Raw genomic sequence first — 14158 nt, 5'->3', positions numbered from 1 at the left:
CTCTATGTTCAACAATTCCTTAAAGTGTTCTCTCCATCTGCTCACTTTTTCTCCCTTCTCCACTAATAATCTACCATTTTTATCTTTCATTCCCCTGCTAACTTCACTTCCACCCTGTCTTACTCTTTTCACCTCTTTCCAGAACATTTTCTTACAGTCCCTCCACTTTACACTCAAATTCCTTCCAAATTCCTCATCCACTCTCTTCTTACTCTCTCTTACTAATCTTTTCACCTCTCTCTTTCTTTCTACATATAACTCTCTCTTCCGCCTCTCAACTTCTTCCACGCCCCTATTTCTCATCCATTCATTGTATGCCTTCTTCTTTTGTGCCACAGCCTGTCTCACCTCTTCAGTTCACCACGCTGTTCCTTGCACCCCCCTCCGTCTTCTCTTCCTTCCACACACCACATCACATGCTGCACATATTTCTTCTGTAAATATCCTACACACACCTTCCACGTCTCCCATCTGCTCCAATTCATATTTGCCCAATCGTTCCTCCACTTCTCTCTTATACTCTGCCTTTTTCTCATCCTCTTGTAACCTTTCCACTCTCCTTGCAACTACTCCTTCCTCTCGTCTTTCCCTTCTTCTATTCCTCCATCTTACTTGAATCCTAATTCTGCCCACCACCAAGTAGTGGTCAGAAAGTCCACTCCCCCAACCTCTATAAGCTCTTGCATCCATTACACATCTTCGCATCCTTTCATCCACACACACATAATCAATCATTGCCTTCCTTTCATTCAGTTCACCACCCACCCTTCTCATCACTTCTTAGTGTGACTGAAAAAATATATGGCAAAATACTCACTGATAGGGTTAGGCATATAACTGAGGAGCAAGTTGGAGAAAAACAAGAGGGATTTAAGAAGGGAAAAGGGTGTGTAGAACAGATATTTGTTCTAAGATGTTTAGTGGAGAAGTATCTAGAGAAGGGAAAGAAAGTGTATGCTGCCTTCATGGACTTGGAGAAAACTTATGACAAATTAGAAAGACAAGGTATGTGGAAGGTATTAAAAATATATGGAGTGGAAGGGAAATTGCTGAGTGCTGTGAAGAGTATATATGAAAGAGCTAGGGCTACGGTGCATGTGGATGGTGAGCTAAGTGAGTTCTTTGATCTCAATGTGGGATTGAAACAGAGTTCTGTGATGTCTCCATGGCTGTTTAATATTATCATGGATGGGGTTGTAAAGGAGGTGCAAGGTAGGGCAGTGGATGTGGGGCTGGCTCTATTGAATGAGGGTGAGATTTGGAAGATTCCAGTGTTGTTGTTTGCTGGTGATACAGTATTGTTAGGTGAAGATGAATGGGAGTTGCAAGGTTTGGTGAATGAATCTGGGACAGTGTGTATGAAGAGGAATCTGAATGTTAATGTAAACGAGAATAGAGTTACGGTGTTTGAAAGGAATGAAGTCACAGAATGCACGATGAGCCTGGATGGCGAGGATATGGAGAATGTGAGTGCATTCAAGTGCTTGGGTAGTGTGATGAGTAAGGATGGAACTTTGGGGGACAAAGTGCGTGAAAAGGTACAGCAGGGAAGGAAGGTTGTTGATTCACTGAAGGCAGTGATGAGAAATAGAGAGGTGAGTATGGACGTTAAGAAATCACTGCATGATAGTATTGTGATCCCTACCCTGACGTATGGAAGCGAGGCATGGACCTTGCACGAGGGGAACAAGTCAAGAGTGAGAGCAGTGGAAATGAATTACCTGAAAGGAGCATGTGGAGTGACAAGGAGGGACAGGTTGACGAATGAAGAAGTGAAAAAACGTTGTGGGCTGGATGTGGATGTGGCTGAGAAGATTAGGAGAAATACACTGAGGTGGTTTGGACATGTGGAGAGGATGGAGAATGAAAGACTGACTAAGAGGGTGTATGTAGGTGAGGTGGTGGGAAGGAGAGGGAGGGGAAGACCGAGGATGAGGTGAAGGGATGGAGTTGAGAGGCATATGAGGGATGGGGGAGTGAGTTGGGGAGAGGGTAGTCAAATGGTGGGTGACAGAGCGACTTGGAGGCGTTTTGTCTGCGGCCACTCTTTTTGGGATTAGGGCGTCGGGCTATAGATAGATAGATAGATAGACAATGCAGATACATTTTTTTGTACTCAAAATAAATATTTACGCAAAATAGAAGTCTGTCAAGGCGTACTGACGATCTGACGGGGAAATATCTTCTAACATTGGTGCATTTTAGCTCTGAAATCTAATTTTTAACTAAGTTATATTAAGTACAATTTTTTTTTAGCAGATTTCAGATACAGTACGCTCGCGTCCAGTACGTGTTTGTCCAGTACTATACTTGTCCAGTATGGTCAGCAAAAAAATAAAATAATTCATTACTGTAGTACGGATTTGTTGAGATAGTATGGATCGGACACGCAGTGGGCCAAATCCGATGAGTTCTTCTCTATTACTAACGTTCTGGATCCAGTACTATTACCCGCATGGGCGCAGGAAGATGACAAACACTGAGGAACGTTTCCCTAGTACCGATGCACCAGTCCAGTATGCCTTCCTCGTTTGTGTGCCAGTCACATTGCAATATTGTACTTCCCCTTGATGACGAAGACGACGATGTCAGTGTGTGACTATGAGGGATTTATGAGGGAGGTTGAGGCAGAGAGGCCTCCCCAGGATCCTGAAGGCTTGTCTGACATTATTCATTTTTCCCATAAGGTCTGCTGTTTGTCTTTTTCAAGGCTTGTCTGACATTATTCATTTTCCCCATAAGGTCTGCTGTTTGTCCAGTACGGCAGTACTGTCTGACAAAAATACCGTACTGGAAGCGAGGGTACTGTAATTATGTATGTATGAGCCTCTGTGGCAAAACAAATTAAAATATTTTCCAATGAAAAGTGCCAATTTGGTATTTAGTCACACTGAGTCAGGTGAGCTAAATAAGCCGGAATGGATACCATTGACTTTGTCCATAAGAAAATATTTTTTAAAAATTACTTATGAGCTTTCTTGTGTCCAAGTCCGGCTTAAAATTTACTGTGTTATCCAATAAATTATTTATAGTGGCACACGAAAAAGGTACGAGGCAAATGGGTTATTGCCACGAGTTAGGAACTGGTGGGGTGAAGCAGGATGGTGGCCCTGATGCTTTTCATGTATGAAAATATCTTCTTGTTTGTATTACGAATGGCCTTTATCAAGTCTAAACCTTGCTAAAATTAAACTGTGTTGTGTAGCAGACTGCTTATAGTTTTATATGAAAGAATAATGGCCGGACTTTTGTAATAATCCCAGACTTGTGTGGGTATTTGTTCGGCATTTGAAAATATTGTCCAGCCTCAGCCCATGTCCATGAAATCTGAAATCCGGGAATTCGGGGTACGGGGAATGGAGGGTCGAGTGTACTCTACATACATTCCTCAGCAGTTCCACCTCCACTGCTCTTACTCTTGACTTTTCATTTTCATGACACACCATAGTCTCACATCCAGATGTTAAAGTTGGCACTAACACAACTTCATGTAAGCCTCACACAGCTGCAGCACTCAAGCCTCTGTTTTTTGTCAAGGCCTTCATAGCACCAGCTACTTTCCTTCCTTGTGTCACTTTACTTTCCACTTCTTTTGCACATTTTTCTCTCTTCTATTACCGTACCCTGATATATGAACTCTCTCACCAATTCCAGTCTCCTTCCATTAACTGTAACATCACACTGAGAGTTACCTTCTCTCTACATAAAAATCACTACCCTTTTCTACATTTACTCTCAAGGCACGACACTCACAGACATCTACAAAACTAGTCTACCAAGCTCTTGTCTGGTATATGCAACTAGCACTGCACCATTAGCATTCAACAAATTTGAGATATTCCATCCATCACCATTCATTACCAATGCCATCCCTCTCTCATTTTCCAGTGTTTTTATTTCCCTCAACATCCCAGCCATATATATATACTGAACAACTATGGGGACATCACAACCTTGTCGCAAGCTCACATTACTCGTGAACCATTCACTTACATGCCTATTACCCTTACACATGCCTCACTGCCAACATAAAAACTACTGATGATACCTAGCAGCTTACCATCTACACTGTACATTTTTTTTTTTTTTTTTTTTTTACGTGTCCAACTCTGGGCAAAGGCTCAGGGCCTATTTCTTGGGGGCAGTGGCCTATCCCAAGGCCCAGTAGTCCTCCTACACTTCCACATGTCACCACTTCGGCACTAACACCCACCGTCCATATTGAGTACATGCTAGGGCTGTCTCATACAGGACTGGTGTACTGGTATTAGCGGGGGTACTTTTACGACATGTCGGCGGGTCATCTTGTAGATCAGGAAAGTCTGCTTTGTAGGAAAGTCAAATCCTTAAACTGTTCCCTGCCCCAGCCGGGATTCGATCCTGGGTCCATTAGGACTGCAAGCCGCCTCTCTACTGATTCAGCTACCGCCTCCCCCAAAACCTTCCACCTTCCACAATCCTTCTCTGTCTACTTTGTTGTATGCTTTTTTTCAGATCCATAAATGACACAAACACCTTACAGTCATTCTCACACACCTTCTCCACTTGCTGTCTCACTGCAAATATTTGATCCACACATCCTCTGCCACATCTAAAGCCAACCTGTTCATCACTCACTAGGACTTCTGATGTCTCTCTTACTGTCTCAGTAATAGTTCTTCCATATACCTTCCCTACAACACTCAATAAACTTATGCCATGATAATTCTTGCACTCACTTTGCTTACCTTTATTTTTGCACTGGGGTGCAATCACAGCCTTTTTCCACTCTGCTGGCACAGTTTCCCTCATCCATGCCTTCTTACATATCTCCAACAAGCACTTCATTCCCCTCTCTTCACTACACTTAATTATCTATGCATACACCTCATCAACCCCAGCTGCTTCCCCCTTCTTCAGCCACTTCAAAGCATTCTTCACCTGTGAGAGTGTCACGTTTCCTGGCACTGCATTCCTTCTCTGCATTCCCCCCGAACCAAACATGCTTACAGCAGCTCTGCTCTCTCTATTCCCATTCATCAGACTTTCAAAACATTCTTTCCATCTGGTCCTTACTTCATCCCCATGGGTTAATAATCAACTTCCATCCTTCACACTTTCACATTTCTTTCTGCTGTCATTTCTACACTTCCGCACCTCTTTCAAGAATAACTTCCTATTTTCAGAGTAATTTGCATTAATTTTTTTTCCTAGATCATCAATTACCTTATTTTTCCTCTTCATTAGTCTCTTTATGTGCTTCTTGCTCTCAATATACTCAGTTTTTATTTCAACTGAACCCCTGTCCTGTAACCACTCTAGTCACTTCTTCCTCTTTTTCCTACACTGCTCTCTTAACCTCTTCATCCCACCATGCCATACTTTTCTGCTTTGTCATTACTCTTGCCACATCATACACCACTTTAGCATTCCTAACTAAGCAACCCCTATATGCATTCCATAGGATGCCCAGATCCATTTCATTCCCATTCACTGATTCCAACTCCTCCTCTACTTTGGTCCTGCATTCATCTGCCATTTCTTAAAGCCTCAGCTTCTTGACTTTCAGTCTTTCTCCTGGACTGCTCCTTTCTCTCCTGGTACACCTCACTCCTCTCAGCTTGATCTTGCACACCACAATCATATGATCAGACAGACCTCCACATCATCCCCTCATGGCCCTTGTATCAGCAACCATTCCCAGCACTGACCTCTCAACGAGCAAAAAATCAAGGCTCCTTTCAACATGATCCCTATTCCCTTTATACCATGCATATTTATGTGCATCTTTGTGTTTGAAATATGAGTTACAAATGCACAATCTCCTTTCCTGACACACGTCCTTCAGTTGCTTCCCATTTTCTCCTGGTACTCCATTACAATCCGTTATGTCATCCTCAGGACCAGTGCCTACTCTTCCATTCATATCACTCATAATGATCACTTCCTAGCTCCTGGGCATTTCTCCCACTGCTTCATCCAGCTCATCCTAAAACCTGCCTTTCTCTCTCTCACTCCTGTCATCAACCGGGGCATACGCTACAATCTAACACCTTCTCAAACTTGAACCTGACACACATTCACCTCAAGCTGACACATTTGTAATCTCTCATTCCACTCTGCCATACCTCATTCATCAACAAACCAACTCCTTCCTTGCATCTTCCTCGCCCATTCATGACTGATCTTACACATTTCACACTCTCCCACTTCTCCACTTCACACCCTTTCAGCTTTGTTTCACACAATGCCATCACAATATATTTTGCACTTTTGAACACATGCACAACTTTCACCCTCTTGCTCTCCTCATTAACACCTCTCACATTCCACATGGCCAGGCAAATCTGCCCATTTGGTTGGGGCCCTGAGGAGGTACTGGGCCCTCAGTGGCTCACTGAAACGTTTGCCATGATTAAGTAACTTTAGATGGGGGTATCTGGGGAACACTTAACCTGGCCAAAAACCCCAGTTATATGGTTACCACCCAGCAGAGTACATGGTTTCCTAGGTACAGGAAACCATTTGGCTTGTCACTCTGTGTAGAGACCATATGGCATCCCTACATTGAGTGAGTGGATGACGGGTGCCCCCACCTACCACAGGGGCATTTAATATGGATGAGATTATTTTTAGCAGAGCAAAGAACAGACTTAGCATGATTCTAGGCAGAAACATAAAAAAAAGATGAAAATCAGGGGTGGGTTGGCTCCGGTACCATTTGTAGGTTTTCTGCTTGTTGTGGACAGCATTAGAACAAGTGTGATTAAACCAACGTATCTTTCGATTACTCAGAGGATATGAGACAGGAATGTATGCTTCCATGCCCGAGAGAATAAACTCCGTAATGCGCATGGCACACTCAGATGGCTCCCAGCCATGGAAGCAATAATCATTCCAGGGAAAATCAATGAAGTACTGTTTGAGGGCCTCCCAATCAGCAGCTCCAAAGTGCCACAACCGATGTTTTTTTGGAGGGTCCACAGGCCATACTGGAGCAACAGGACAGGTAAAGGTGATAAGGATGTGGTCAGAGGAGCCCAACAGAGAGGAAAGATTAGCAGTGTATGCAAAAGAATTAGCTGTAAGGAAGAGGTCAAGTATTTTGGAATTCTCTCCACGGCAGTCAGGGATACTGGTAGGGCACTGTACAAGCTGCTCTAGGTCATTATGGATAGAAAAGATGTGGGCTTGTTCACCTGGTGGATCAGTGAAAGGAGAGGAGAGTCAAAGATGGTGGTGAACATTGAAATCTCCTAGAATAGAGATTTCAGAGAAAGGAGAAATGGATAGGATGTGTTCCATCGTAGAAGTAAGGTAGTCAAAGATTTTTTCACTGTCAGTAGAATTGGGGGATAAGTAAACAGCACAGATACATTTAGTCAGAGAATGACTGGAATGCTGAAGACAGAGAGTCGAGAAATAAGAAGAATCAAGTTCAGGAACACTAAGTCACCTTTGCAGCCAATTCTGCTTTGGCATACTTCAATTTCTCCTGGTATTCTTCAGTCATTTCCTCCTCTTGCTCACTATCCTCCTGGTATTCTTCAGCCATCTCCTCCTCTTGCACACTATCTTCCTGGCATGCTTCAGCCATCTCCTCCTCCTGCACACTATCTTCCATTTCTTCATCAGTGACTGCCAAGTTGGCCATTTCAGAGGCAGGTTTTTTCTTACCCTTTCCACGTCTCTACAGAAATGGACACAAAGTGGTTAAACAGAATATCAATCTGGGTGCATTATGGATTGGAAAGTAAAGTAGGTGCTAAAACCTGCGACAGTCCAAACAGTGGTTGGAAACTTTTTTTTTGGGTGGGTGGGGAGGGGGAATCCATGATATGTAGTATAATCTGAAACAATGTTATCAGCTTGGTGTCTAACTCTAAGGCTAGATATCTTGCCTGTGGCCACATTTTGCTCACATGGTAGTACCCCCCAGAGATGATTAACCAGACTAAAATAACATTACGCCTAGACCAGTAAAAGAGGTACAGTAAGACCCCACAATAACGGACTAATTGGGGCCCAAACCATTCCGAAAAATGCGAAATTCCAATAAAAACGATATCCAGACTTTCCCCTGCTAATCCGGACTTTTTCTGATATATCAGACATTAGTCCGGATCACATGAACAGTTTTTAAACTGTTCTGACTTACTGGGTTATAACTTCACTACATTAATCAAATGGTATAATATATTTAATAATAATGTACTGCACACTGATAAACTTGTCTTTTATTTGCCTTATTGTGGTGAACACAGCTGAAGTGGTCAGGCAGTTCGTACTGCTCCTGGCTTTATCAGACTTTTTCCAATATAGAGGAATTTAGTCCGGTAGCTCCCCGAGTCCGATAAAAGCGAATTCCGGTCTATTGAATCTATTATATCGAGGTTTTACTGTACTATGCTCTCTTAACTCTCACTTGGTCTACAATTGTCATCTCTCTATCTTGAATGCTAGGTTGTAGCAATTGATTAACACTAGAATATGATGCTTATCATGAACAAGTGCCATGGAAAAGATGCAGAGTCATAGCACTGCATTTTTCTGTCACTGAAGTTTGTGTAATAAGCCACAAACGACAAAAATCTGGGCCACGTTAATGCAAAACCTATACCATCAGATGGGGCAATCAGGTCCCCCCCCCCCCTTTTAGTAATGACACATACACACCGTTTCGTTTCGTTTTTAAAAGCTCCAACACGCTTGCATGCTTTGGCCTTGGTTACTTAATGGCGGCTCTCCATGCTGCTTGATTTCCGTCAGTCTACCTATTCAGTCCCTTATCCCTGAGGTCAGACTCAATGACGCCCAGGTCTTTTACAGACTACCTTTCGCAACCCTACCCTTAACACTTCTCACTTTCTGCACCCAACTGTCATCCACTATCTTCTCCACATGCTCAAACCACCTCAAAATACCACTTGTTATCACATCACCTATACACTCCAATCCCATCCTACCTCTTAACTCTTCCATCGTAAACCTAGCCCTCACAGGCCTCGCACTCAAGGATGCACTGCACTTCCACCAAATCACTGTCACTTCTGTATGTCTGAGCCTGCGAATATCCTCTTCCTTTACTGCCCAGGTCTCATTGCTATTCAGCATTACACTCCTAACACATTCTGCATGCAAAGATTCTTTAGCATGGAGGGAGAGCCCTCTCAGTGTCAGGAGAAACAATAGCTCCCTGAACTTCTTCCAACCACTCCTCACTCTAGCCACAGAGCTAGCTCCAGCCCTACCTCGAACACGTAACATGTGTCCCAAACAACAAAACTGTTCCACATATCAGAGAGACTCACCAACAAGATAAATCCATTTACCCCTGACAATCTCCACATGCTCTCTCTCCAACATACAGCACACATGAAATCAGCATTATCTCACAGTCTACCACTATATCTGTTATGCACCCACTTATCACAGACACTGTACAAGATGAAATTACTTTCTATGCCCTTATGGCAAACTGCACATGGCCACTCTCCCTTTTCTTTGACAGTACCATCACCAACCTAGATACCATCACCTTTGTTTTATCTGCATTTACTCTCAAGCTCTTGTGCCCCACACCAACCCTCTGCTTCCTAAATCTTTCCTCCGCCTCCCTTTCGATCTCTGCAATTAACACCAAATCATCGGCATACAACATATCCCACAGCAGTCCATTTCTGAAGTCATGTGGGAGGGCTTCAAGTACCATGATAAACAACAAGTGGCTCAAGACTGACTCCTGATGCACACCAACATTCACGGACAACTCATCACTCAAATCTCAAGTCACCCTTACTTGGATGCCAGCACCCACTTACATGGCCATAACCACCCTGACCAGCCACTCCTTGATCCCAAGCTTTCTCACTGCCCATTTCACCACCTCCCTAGGAACTGTCAAAGGCATTCTCTGAATCAACAAAAACAAAGTATAGATCCCTTTTCTTTCCGAAATATATTTCCTGAAAACACTGAATATGGCATCAGTGGTCCCTTTGCTGGGCATAAACCCAAAAACATCCTACCTATGTTCACTCTTTCTCTAATCATACCTTCTAGAACTCTCTCCAATAACTTCATTATCTGGTCCAAAAGCTTTATATCTCTATAATTTCCTCTTTCCAGAGCATCACCCTTCCCCTTGTACACGTTTACAATCACACTCTTCAGCCAATCATCTGGGACAACACGCTCATATATAATCGTATTCATCAAGTCAGTAACTAACTGAGTGCTTTATCTCCTGAGGCCTTCAGGATTTCAGCAGTCAACTCAGACACACCTGCTGCCTTCCCCACCTGCTTCTTCCTACTGCCCTGCTCACAGTAGCAGCGTCCATCAAAGGCCAAGGGCCAACACTGGATCTGCTGGCTTCAAACTTTCCCCCTTCCAGTCAAATTCCTAATTCAACAACCATTTATAATGCTCTCTCCAGGCGTCTTTAATATCCCCACTGTTCACCACCACCTTGCCTTCACCATTCTTCACACACTGTTCACCTATGATATCCCCCTTTTCCCTCTTCATCTGATTTGACATCTTAAATATCATATTCTTCTTTTCCAAACCATTTAGGTTATCCAGTAAAAGTCCCTGAGACTCAGATATTCCCCTGTAAACCTCTCTTCTAGCTCTATGCTTGGCAGCCAAGTATTCCTCTTTGTTAGCACCCCTTTTCCATTCCCAGAAAAGACTTTTTCCTCCTTAATTGCAGCTTCTGGATCCTCATCCCACCACCAAGTTACACTATATCTTGGGGGGGCCCCTTGTTCATCCACACCCTGAATCAGTCTCCCAAGAGATTGTTCTTGAGAACTCTGTGCTCCCTGTTCAGCCACCACTCTACTCATCTCCTTATAGGAGGCAGCCTTTACTGCTTGGTTTTCCTACTTCCACATTTTCTTCCCAGGTGCATTGGTCCTGCTTTTCATCCCCTGCTCCTTAACCCATGGATTGCGAGCCACAGCTCAGGCTGTGCTGGCCGTGCATCACCGTAAACAACTTGACCCCTATGCAAAATTAAACATGGCGCTACGCAAAGACGGAGAGAGAGAGATTTCTTTCTTTTCACCAGATGATGCCCTGGATGTTTATCTTCAAGTTTATAATAAACAAAAACCAAAAAAAAATGTTTTTGATTTTTTTTTTTTCATTTTTTCATTACACCTGCACATATTCTTATGCATGGCCCTATGCAAAGACGGAGAGAAAGAGATTTTTTTTTTTCACCAGATGATGCCCTGGATGTTTATCTTCAAGTTTATAATAAAAAACTAAAAAAAAAAAAAAAATTTCCTTAATTTTTTGCACACCATGGGGTGAGATAAAAAAAAAAAAAAAAGGTAACTGCACAATCCATGGGTTAAGCACAATGTCACATATTAACAACTTGTGTTGCTGCACACACACCTTGCTCCCTATAACTTTAACATCCAAAATATATACATGATTTATATTACCTGATTGTACATCAGTGGTACAGTATTATATGACCTAAAGTTGCACACTTATTCTATTAAAGTAATTCTGTGATATGTCATGACATATGGGGACCTGTTTGCCCTTTGGCTTTGGGGTAACTTGGCCCTCTTTAAATAAAATCAGACAATTTACAAATCATACTTATATAAGATAGTATTTTACATCATCATCATCATCATCCGGACCTCCTTTCCCACCCAAGGGGAGGGTGAGGAGTAGCAATGTCCAGACAGCACAAAACTTGCCCAATCCAAATAGGCCACACTTCCATTCACTCATTATTCAAGCCCCCAGAATCCTGGCTCTACCGGATACGCCAAAAACATTTACCACATTCTGCAGCTTCACACAAACGTATACGATTGAGTCAATCCGGATGCTGCCATGCTCATGAGGGGTGCCAAAATCCTTGATCATGCATTTCTCCTCACAACATTCATCCAACCAGTTCGATCTCTTGTCAGTTCCCTAGCCTCACTGACTTCCAAACCTCTCTTCCTCAAACACTTATCCACCATATCTCTCCACCTTCTCCTTGGCCTACCTCGCTTCCTCCCTCCTTCAAATTCGCTCAGGTATACCTTTTTCACCACTTTTTTGTTATCCATTCTTTCCACATGACCATACCATCTCAGGACACTCTTCAATTCTGGTATCCACTGACTTCCTCACTCCACACCTTTCACGAGTCACATTATTTCGTATCCTATCCACCCTCTGTACTCCACATACATTCCTCAGCAGTCCCATCTCCACTGTTCTTACTCTTGACTTTTCATTTTCATGCCACACAATAGTCTCACACCCATATGTCAGCGTTGGCACTAACACTCTCTCATGTGAGCCTCGTGCAGCTGCAACACTCAAGCCTGTTTCTTACCAGGGCCTTCATTGCACCAGCTACTTTTCTTCCTTGTGTCACTCTGCTTTCAACTTCTTTTGCACATTTTCCTCTCTTTTCTATCACTGTACCCAAGTATTTGAACTCTCTCACCAATTCCAGTCTCTCTCCATTCACTGTGACATCACACTGGGAGTCACCTTCTCTCTCAATAACCTTCACTTTACTCTTCTCTCAAGGCACAACGCTCACAGACATCAGCAAAACTCTGTACTAGCCAAGCAAGTTCTTGTCCGGTACTTGCAAGCAGTACTGCATCATCAGCATACAACAAATTTGAGATATTCCATGTATCACCATTCATTACCAGCGCCATCCCTCTCTCCATTACTCATGTTTTTACTTTTCTCATCACCCCATCCATATATATATTGAACAACCATGGGGACATCACACAACCTTGTTGCACGCCCACACCGATCATGAACCATTCACTTATACGCCCATATTGAACAACCATGGGGACATCACACAACCTTGTCGCACGCCCACACCGAACGTGAACCATTCACTTAGATGCCCATTAACCCTTACACATGCTTCGCTACCATCATAAAAACTCGTGACAGCACCTAGCAGCTTACCATCTACACCATACATGCGCAAAACTTTCCACAATCCCTCTCTGTCTACTTTGTAGTATGCTTTTTCCAGATCCATGAATGCCATAAACACCTCATGGTCCTTCTCACAAGTTCTGCCACTCCTAAAGCCACCCTGTTCATCACTCACTAGGACTTATGATATCTCTCTTACTTTCTCTGTAATAATTCTTCCATATACCTTCCTTACCATACTCATTAAACTTATGCCATGAGAGTGGTAGGGAAAGTATATGTAAGAATTATTACTGAGAAAGTAAGAGAGATTTCAGAAGTCCTGGTGAGTGATGAACAGGGTGGCTTTAGGAGTGGCAGAGGATGTATGGATCAAGTATTTGCAGTGAGTATTTTACATCCTATGATATTTCGTTAGATTATGACATTTGTATTACAACAGACCCACGCTTCAATGAACCTCGATAGAATGGATATTGGATTTAATGGACATTATGAAGGCCACCAAACTTCCGTCGGCTATAACGAACAACGTCTGTTAAATGGGGCACAATGGGTTACAGTAAAAATATTTCCTACTTTCTACTCCAACCTGGCCTGAAACAGCCCTTCCCAACTGTGACTGCTAAGTTGTAATAATTAATACATTACAGTAAATGGGGCACAAGGGCTTAAGGGTAAATGCAGATAAAATAAAAGTGATGATATCTAGGGTTGGTGGAGGTACTGTCAAACACGAGGGAGAGTGGCCATGTGCAGTTTGCCACAAGGGTGTGGGAAGGAATTCCATCTTGTGCGGTGTTTGTGATAAATGGGTGCATAAGAGATGTAGTGGTATCAGAGGTAGACTGCGAGATAATGCTGATTTTATGTGTACGGCGTGTCGGGGAGAGCAGGTGGAGATTGTCAGACGTGAAAGAATTGAACTTGCTGGTGAATCTCTTGAGTGTGTGGAAGAGTTTTGTTATTTGGGAGACATGTTGTGTGCTGGAGGTGGGGCTGGAGCTAGCTCTGTGGCTAGGGTGAGAAGTGGTTGGAAGAAGTTCAGGGAGCTCTTGCCTCTCCTGACATTGAGAGGACTCTCCCTACATGTTAAGGGGTCTTTGTATGCAGCATGTGTTAGGAGTGTAATGCTGTATGGTAGTGAGACCTGGGCAGTGAAGGAGGAGGTTATTCGCTGGCTCAGACATACAGAAATGACAATGATAAGGTGGATGTGTAGTGCGTCCCTGCGTGC

At 43.2% G+C, this 14158-nt stretch overlaps 1 protein-coding gene across 1 annotated transcript in view; it reads right to left on the bottom strand.

The window, feature by feature from the left end:
• Window positions 1-14158, bottom strand: part of LOC145400662 (uncharacterized) — a 105971-nt gene that overhangs the window by 26815 nt on the left and 64998 nt on the right. The window contains exon 7 of the mRNA XM_080273096.1: window positions 7436-7669. Coding sequence (XP_080129222.1) covers window positions 7436-7669 — 234 coding nt within the window. The remainder of the gene's footprint in view (window positions 1-7435; window positions 7670-14158) is intronic.

Source organism: Coenobita brevimanus, chromosome 53, assembly GCF_032717465.1.
Source record: "Coenobita brevimanus isolate Jiangsu-jjx chromosome 53, ASM3271746v2, whole genome shotgun sequence".
Lineage (NCBI taxonomy): Eukaryota > Metazoa > Arthropoda > Malacostraca > Decapoda > Coenobitidae > Coenobita > Coenobita brevimanus.
Note: the sequence above shows the minus strand (reverse complement) of the source record. Positions and strands in the feature narration are given on the sequence as shown.